Source organism: Macaca mulatta, chromosome 2, assembly GCF_049350105.2.
Source record: "Macaca mulatta isolate MMU2019108-1 chromosome 2, T2T-MMU8v2.0, whole genome shotgun sequence".
Classification (NCBI taxonomy): Eukaryota; Metazoa; Chordata; class Mammalia; order Primates; family Cercopithecidae; genus Macaca; species Macaca mulatta.
Window position 1 is genome coordinate 60682071 of NC_133407.1, and position 9169 is coordinate 60691239.

General features: G+C 41.2%; 1 protein-coding gene across 9 annotated transcripts in view; it reads right to left on the reverse strand.

Moving 5' to 3' along the window:
- Positions 1–8911, reverse strand: part of VEPH1 (ventricular zone expressed PH domain containing 1) — a 265267-nt gene extending 256356 nt beyond the window's left edge. For 3 of the 9 annotated variants that reach the window (XM_077994170.1, XM_077994171.1, XM_077994169.1), the window contains exons 1-2: positions 4312–4763; positions 123–417 (exon numbers count right to left, since the gene is read on the reverse strand). In XM_077994170.1, coding sequence (XP_077850296.1) covers positions 123–260 — 138 coding nt within the window. In that variant the 5' untranslated portion in view covers positions 261–417; positions 4312–4763. Of the gene's footprint in view, positions 1–122; positions 418–4311; positions 4773–8502 lie in introns of those variants that run through there. The other 6 variants (XR_013414535.1, XM_001103434.5, XM_015131877.3 and 3 more) reach the window with 5 other exon arrangements.
- Between the last annotated feature and the right edge of the window lie 258 nt (positions 8912–9169).

Here is a 9169-nt window from a genome sequence, read left to right on the forward strand (position 1 = left end):
AAGACCCATATTAGTGGTATTTCCTCTTTCCCCTGCAAAGATTCTTCTGCCAGGGTATGTACAAATCTCTAGCTCTAGGATAGGCCATTTCAGAGATGTAGTCTGTAAACCAGTTTACTTACTGAGGATGAGCTAATTATCTTAATTTGCTCCAAAGCTTCTGTCAGGCTGTCTTCAATCTCAGAGTCATCTAAGGAGAAGAGGTCCCCAGCTCGTGAAAGATCTTTTTGTCCCAAAACCAGTCTGAACAGTTGATGCATGGTGAGGAGGAGTTTGATCAGTTGACTTTCTACAGACCCAGAGCCATGTGTTTCAGGTATCAGAGGTCAGTAAGACAAAAACATGTAGCAGGAGGTATACTTCTTATTCCATGAAAGATCATTTTTCTCCAGACTTTGAGGTCTTCATTGACACTCTCTGCAAGGGAAACAAATGACACAATATAGCCCCTGGCAGAATGGCATAAGCTCAGAATGTGAACTCGGTGTCCAGCGGAGAGAGAGAAAAAAGAAACTTGGAAACATGTGCCTGGAGTAATAGATCCTGGCTTAATGATCTTTAAATGAGCTCTTTCTTTGTTTTTGTCTCAAAAAGTCTTGTCAAAAATTACTAGGTTTCTCCAGAATTTAATTTGAACTTTAAAAGTCAACATGAGCCCCACACTTTTCTCCTTTCTATATCCTTCTCTTCTCTCCATGTCACAAGGACAAACAATAATCATGCCTAACACTTGCCAGATTTTCCTCAAACAGATTCTCATGGGAATCAAACAGAAAGGGAGAACAAAAGGAAAAGAGGGAGCATAGGAAACATCTCCTAGACCCACTTCCTAGAACACTTTCTTCCAGAACCTGGACACAGAAACCAGTGCTTACCCTCTTGGTTGGGCTAGCAGGAGAAGTTCTCCCCTCTGTCAGTCAAAAAGGTGTCCTCAGTACTTACCCTACTCCTACGTACTCTATAATCAAGTAGTAATAAAATAAAGGATGCTGCTTAGGAGAATGGCATTAGATAAATCTCTACTGAACATGAAGATGAACTTGAACACTTAAATGAACATGATAGCCTTGCCATGAAGGCTAAAAGGAGGGCTTTGAGATCAGGCAACCCTCCCTCTATTCCAGTTGAAATAATAAAGTCCCACTATATTTTTCACCTAATTAACAGTCTATAGAGAGGAGACCAAAGGCACAAATTAGACATCTGATTATTCTCATCAGCTCCCTTCTGGGCCTAATAAAATCACAGACCATTTGCACTGGTAGAGACCTTAGTAATCATTTAATGGCCAGTGAGGTTTAATGACTTCCCCAAGGCCCCATAACAGCTGTGGCAAGGATAGTCTCCTGATTTCAGTCCAGTGCGCTTCCCTCACAGTTTACAGTAGAGGGGAATCACCTCATACATGTGGGTAACTTACAAATGCAGCCACATGCTTAGTGAGAGCCAAGAGTGAGTTATTTAATATAAGCAACAGGCAATTCTGCCTAGCATTTTACTCTGAATGTGTTTGTCAGAAAGAGTGTGAAAAGGGAGAGGAGAATCTGTAGTTCCCTTGGGTAGTCTCAGCCCTCTCCTGTGAGCTATTGTTTGAGAGCACCTCTTTGTGTTGAATGCAAGTTTAAAGACACATACTCTTCACACAACATGGCCTCTAAATACAAGCCAAATCTTTAATTAGACACTCAACTAAATAAGCTACCTGTAGTATTCTAAGTGGTACAATTCATGAGTCATAGGGATTTTAAGGAAAATACTGCCTATATGCAATTTTTGTACTATCTACCAGCTTTTGAAAAATGAAGCCTGATACTTACATGCCTTTATCTATGTACCAGGCATAAACACTTTGTAAATATTAACTCATCTAATCCTCATAACTATATGAAGATATATCATCCCCACTTTGTAGGTGAGCAACCTGAGGTAGTTAAATAACTGCTAAAGTCATGCAGCTACCAAGCTGGAGAGCTGGAATTTGAATTCAGAGACCCCAGTAGTGCTAGACTCCAAGTTCATAACCATTATGAAATATTGACTCCATGTAAGATGTGAAGCTACTGTAAGGAGTAAAGGTCCTCAGAGCATTATTAATATTTAGTGATGAAGGTGTGAGCAGGGTTATTAAGCAATGAAATAAATTCCTGTCCCCTTCTACACTGCTCCTGGATCCTTGCCCATTCTATGCCCTGGGATTTAGAGCAACCAGAGAGCAAGAGAGTCACAAGGAGAAGATGCTTGGAGGAAGAGCAAAGGAGAGTGGTAAGCTTTCAGAGGCAGGTGGAGCACAGAGTGAGGTACTGCAAAGTAGTTTGCACCCTGGAAAATGTGGAAGAGTGAATCACAATATCTCTAAGAAAAATCGGCACAGTGTTTTCCTACATTTTTCTCTTAACACATTTTCCTCCCAGGCTCAGATATTTACAGTGACAAGAGTCTCAATAAAATAATATTCAGGAAAACTGGATGGAAATGACTTCACCTGACCTGTCAGCTTGTTGGACATGTGGCACTCCATGAAGTACATTCAGCTGCCCCAGTCATAGATGCTCAGGAGCTCCAAGAAGGAGCAGAAATACGTGCTGGTACAGAGGAGCACCCCCAGGCTTTTCCTGGGCTCTTTCTGCACACTTCACATTTACGTGACACCTGGTGTGGAGTCCCACATTCATGCTTCCAACTTCAGCTGTTACTCTGGAGGGCCCATCGCATGCAAAACATTGCTTTGGGCCCTAAACAGAAACATCAAGTTGTTTAACACACAGCCATACAGGAAAGCTTACACAAACCTAGGGGTGGAGTGGGGAGAGGTGGAACTTGCATATTATTTTACAAAGGGCTCCTTTGCACATTTTCAACAGTGATCTTCAAAACACCTTCTACAATATGGGAGTGACCAAGAAAAATCTCCTGGATAACACAAAAAGAAGTTTGGGGAAGTACAAGGGAGAGAGAAGTGACTTCCAGGGGAAGATGATAATGAATAGCTTCATGGAGGAAATGGCATTTGAGAAGCACCTTTAGGATAACTAAGATTTTTACACATTTCATTCAATGCACTTGTGCTGAGTTCATACTAAGTCATCTGCTCATCTAGGAACCGAGGGTCAAGTCCCAGCTCAGCTGCTCTGTGATTATGGGACCTTTAGTTCATGTTTTTTTTTTTCCTTTCTTGAGCCTTGGTTTTCTTATTTGCAAAATGGGGCTAATAAACACCTCGTCTGTTTCATCAGGGTGTTTTGAGGGTCACAGGTGATAATGCGTAATGGAGTCCTTTATAAAATAATGGCACAACTGACATTTGGTGGGTGTTTGCCATGTGTCAGGTACTTATCTCAGTGCTTCCCACATACTGAGCCACTTAATTCTTATGACAATTCCATGCAATAAAAACTGATGTTTAGAGAGGAAAGTAACCACCAGCCTTCAAGAGGCACTTGAAGAGTAAGTTGCCAAGTTAGGATTGAAGGCAGCTGGTCTCCCAGGATAGTTGTATTCATGACTGTGTGAGATAATTATTATTGAGCTGCCTCTCTTCCCATCAGCTCTCATTCAGTGAGTACCTCCACATGCTGCACATCCCTTCCTAGATAAGGACTGGCAAGGCACATTATTTATTTTTCAGCAGCTCTCATTAATATTTTGCTCAGTGTCTGGCTTCTCCTGCTGGTCTTTTTGCAATAGCAGGGAAGGTCAGAGCCAGATCAAATTCTACCTCATGTTCTGAGAAACTCCCTACCCTTATGAATGTCATAGTCCTGTGGCCTATGTGCATGTGTACATATACATGCATCATATACACACAAGCACACCATATACACACATGCCCATATGTGCACATACGCAAATACTTTCTACACATCAACCTTTTTACTAGACACTAGACGCTTCTCTTAGTTCTCCCATCAACTCTGCAGGTAGATATTACCACCTAAGAGGAAACAGGACCAGTGAGGTTAAGTATTATGCCCAAGGTTACACACACAGCCAATATTCACATTCAGGTAGGCCAGACTCCAAAATTTCATACTTTGTGAATGATTTTAAAAACTGGTTTATACAATTTTTACTGCCTTTAATTTGCTTCCTTCATAATTTCTTTCCCTAATCTTTAAGGGGTTCTAATCTGAGGCCCACCTTCTCCTTATTTAGTTTTTTGGGTTTTTTGTTTGTTTGTTTGTTTTTTAACAGGTATTTGCTGGCGAATCAGCTTTCTGTAAGGAGAAACAGAAACCACAAAAACAGAAATGACGGCCCCAAACACGGCACATTTCAGAGAGTCACAGCTGTCCCGCGCAAACTCGACTTTACCTGCGTGCTACTCCTCAAAGGCGCCCTTGCAGTTACTTAGCTGCATGGTTTGAGGCTGGGCGGGAGATTCAGGCAGGCTCCGAGGGCACAGCGAGTGGAATCCGCTCAGCTCAGTGAACCTGAAGTTGTTCATTGCGGAGCCGGTGCCGGGTGGAAGAATTCAAGGAATGCAGCCTGATGCCACCGGCAGCCCCAGAGACCGGTCAGGTGACAGGCTGCACCTCACCCAGCGGAGTTACCTCCCAGTGCAATGCTCTGTTTCCTTGGGTGAAACACAAAGCCTGCCCCAGTAAAGGAGAGTTGTTTTTAACAGAGAAAACAGAACTCCCTGTGTTCGTGAAAATCTATACTTTCCCAGGGAAGAATGGGGGGCGGGGGCGAGCCGCGCAGGAAACAATTTTCAACAGGAACTCAAGCAGGTGAACGGAATGGCTGTAGGGAGCCACCTCTCCGAGCCCCAGGGGAGGAGAAGAGAACTGCAGCTTCATTAACACTTCCCTCTCCCTGAGATTTCACACACGTTTTGGAAACTGAGTGTTCCTCCAGTAAGGGTCACCTCCTAAAGAAAGTATCCCTTTGCTCTGCTTCTAGAGTAATATTGTTGAAAGTTTAAGTATGCGGGAAATTGCTAAGAAACAGAACAAACTTCACAACATACATACTCTCTTTTTTTCGTTATTTGCTGGAAAGCTTTTCATAAAAATCCACGTGGACCAGATATACTGGGTTTGTACTTTTAAATATTGCAGCAACACTCAGGAAAAAGGTTTATCCTGCTTAATCTACTGACACTCCGATGGAGAAAAAGGCACTGGAAACTTCCTTTATTTTTATTTTTATTTTTTTTTTTGAGACGGAGTCTCGCTCTGTCGCCCAGGCTAGAGTGCAGCGGCCGGATCTCAGCTCACTGCAAGCTCCGCTTCCCGGGTTCACGCCATTTTCCTGCCTCAGCCTCCCGAGTAGCTGGGACTACAGGTGCCCGCCACCACGCCGGGCTCATTTTTTGTGTTTTTTTAGTAGAGACGGGGTTTCACCGTGTTAGCCAGGATGGTCTCGATCTCCTGACCTCGTAATCCGCCCATCTCGGCCTCCCAAAGTGCTGGGATTACAGGCTTGAGCCACCGCGCCCGGCCCCTTTATTCTTTAGTTAACAGTGCACTTTAAAAAGTAAGGTTTTTAAAACTGCATTCTTCTCGACCCGTAAATCATCTGTTCCTGTGGTAGATTTATAGTTATCAAATCATCTCTCTTCTGGCAATGCGTACAGGCAGCTATCCTGCAGATAATCTCATCTTTGTGCTCACTGAAAGGGTGTGATGTGTCTACTCAAAGGGTGTGGTCAGGGTGGCCACAGTTAAAACAGGTCATGTGTTCCAGGAGAACGACCTCATAAATCTGCCTAGACAGTTGGTGATCAATCATATTTTTATGACATCCACATTTGGAGAACTATCCCCTTGAAGAATCCCTTTATAAAAATCAAGAATCCAGTCATTCATGAGTAGCTGTATTTTTTCATTAGTAGTTTTCTAATTTACAAGATACTAATGAAGGCTCCTCTTTTAATGGAATAGATGATAATGCTTTAGCCTTCCCTTTTAATCCTTTATTCCTTATTACTGATTTTTAATCCCTAGATTTTTATACAGTTTTATTTTTTAAAGGGTGTAGAGTCCTGAATTAGACACTCTATGGGACTCCAGTAAGAAGAGCAGAGTGATAAGAGTATGGGAACCCAGACTCAACTGGGTTCCAAACTCAGCTATGCCATTATCTGCAGTGTAAATGTGGGCAGGTTAATTAGACTCCCTGAGCCTGGAGTTCCTCCTTTGCTCCTGACGATTGTGATATGGGTTGTTGGGAGGTTTAAGGAGATGATGTAAAACATTCAACACAGAACCTGGCATGTGACAACCATAGAAGAAGTGTCAGCATTCATATCCTTAGGAGTACTATTATTCCTATAGATGGTTCACCAGTTAACACATCCCCATGCCATACCTTTTAAAAATTAATACACAACTGTACTGTTCACCAAATTGAGTTCACAGAGCTAAACATGTTTAGGTTGTTTCCATTTGTGCCATATTTATACCTTTGTTATCCTTTCCCTATCTTAGTCATCCTGTCCTTATCTCTGGGTTGTTCACTTTTCATCTGTAAACTTCACTCTCTTGAATGTGTCCCTGTTGATTTTGGTAACCTTATCTTGTTTCCTGGAGAGATAGTTTTACCATGATCCTACCCCCACCAAGGTTGAACAATAACAGTGAATGTTTTTACAGAGCAGAAATGGGCCAGGATACAATGTATCTCAAACTTTTTGTGGCTGGGTAATCCAAACACCTGAGTTTTCCATGGAAGTGTAGAACTCCTTCTCATGTTTGTTAGTGAGAAAGGAGTGCCCGTCCAGGGCTCCAGCTACTAACTTTACTACTTTTCAAGGTGACCTACACTCAATGCCCACTAATAAAACATTAGTGGCTTACTCTATTATGCATCTGTAGATTCTGCTAAATGAAAATATACGTGAACCGGAGGACTTAATCACCACACTATTGGGACACTGCCTGTAGAATAATTGAAACTCTTGGGGGAGATTTCAGTCACCATAATTAACTCAAGAAACCAACTTATTCTGAAGAATTCAGTCTCTAGCTTACAACTTAGGTTAGGCTATACCCTGGTTTCCTCACTTCAGAAAACTCTAGAACGGCAATATTTGTTTACATTATGCTTTAGACTACATTACTCTGCATCAAAACATTTTTGTTTTATTCACTTGCATTAAAAATGCTCATTAACAATCTGAGACCTATTTGGGCTCTAGAAACTTTCAATAAATTTCTCAGATTTTTCCCTTGAAAGAAAGGATTAAAGATTCTTTTGAAGGAGCATCTTTTTCACACCGCATGAAAGGACTACAGGAGTTCCCATGGGAATTGGCTGCATACATTTCAGCCCTTCCCACAAGATGTCTATTGTTCCCTGGATGTCTCTGGGCTTCCTTGGCTGTGGCATGCTGCTACAGTTCACTTCTACTGAAAGCCTCTGAGGCTGGCTTATTCCAAGCGATGCTAAAGGACTCAGCCCTGTCTTTTTGCTAGAGTGCATACAATCAAAGTTTGTAGCAAGCTTATTTCATAAGTACATGAAAAAAATAGGTTTGGTGACCTATTTAGTCAAGAGCCCAAAAAATGACTTAATTTTGATTATGTATTTCAACTTATTAAAACACAAATAGGAAACATTTCCTTCAAAAAGAATGAGAAATATTTATCTTCAAGTCTAATAAGCTTTCCAAAATCAAGGCTTTTGTGACTTGTCATAGTTTTATAGTGTATTCATTTTCACCTGTAAATTTTGACTTTGCAGGTCATTTTTGCTCTGGAATAATACAAATCTTGCTGAAAAATCCTAATTCAAATTCTGTGGGTTTGTTCTTCCAGATAATGTACCCAAACTCTCAAACTACATGGAAAACTCAATGTTAAATGTATCTTCATTTACATTTAAGTTTCGTATACTAAATATCTATATGACCAACTTAAATATTTCTCTAAGTATTTTTTCTGCTTTCTAAATCGAAAATATATAAATGTCGTTTAATCCAATCATTGATTACTACAGCAATTTAAGTGTGTATCTGAAAGAATTAAAAAGTGGTTAGATTTAATTATGATTCGTAAGACATCTGAAACACCAAAGGAAAAAACGGCAGCAAAAACAAACAGCAATGGTGACCCTGTTCAACCCACTGACTGTAATGATGCTACAGTATTTAATTTTCTTTGAAAATTCGTAGGCAGAGCCAGTTTCTTTGCTGGTTGCAAAATGTTGATTGAGGTAAACAAAAGTATAAAATAGAAATGAGACTAGATTATTACAGAGTAAAACAAAAATGCACATAATATGAATCTAGAAGCACAGCTTTCTGCTCCTGAGGCCTAGAGACATGTTTTAATAACCCACAGAGAAGTGGCATTTTTACCCTAATAACCAAAATGCCTGCATACATGGCTAGACACACAGCTCCCAAATGTGCTTTATCTGCATAATCAGCCAGCCCCTGGAAGTTTCTCAGCTCCCTTCTCCTATCTCCCACTCTTTGCCTCTCTGCAGCCTCTGACATTTACTTTAATTAGCTTTTGTTTTTGCTGAACAAAAGGACATGAAAGAAGATAGCCATACCTCTTTGCACAGGAATCTCTGGTCATAGAAAATAGAAGGCAAAATCCTTGATCTTTAGAGCACTGCAGCTGGGACCCATGACCATGCTCAGAGGCAGTCTTGCAGCTGCTGCCCAGTCCTGTGGGCTGCAGCCGCGTCTCCCTGAGCTGCTTGTCAAGCCAGTGGTACACTTCATTCCCTCCCCATGGACTCACCGTGCGGAATCGGGCAAATGAGTAACTTCTCTTCTCTCTCCCAAACTTCTGCTTAGACCTAACAATTGGCACAAAGCTTCACTTATTTCTACACTAGATTTACAGATTTCTCTGAGCAGATCTGTAGTTTGAAAGAATTGGATTTGCCTAACAACCAGTAATTTAGGTTCTGTTAATGAATAACTAACTTTAAGAAATCAAGGAAGTTTTAGGTTAATATCAGATGTGAGGCCTTTTAGTAGACATCAGGAAAAAGGCTTGGGGAGGGAATGGAGGAAGGGAAGCACTGGAATGAGGTGGTATTTAAGCCAAATATGATAGAAGAAAAATACCACAAAAGAAGCAAAAGGGCTAGTGTGAAGGAGCAAAAGTCTATTTATACTATTGGTATTGCTTATGAAACACACAACTGAATGAAACTTCCCTGGTAGCACTAGAGGTTTTTCTGAACCCTCATGGTTCCTTCTTGCATC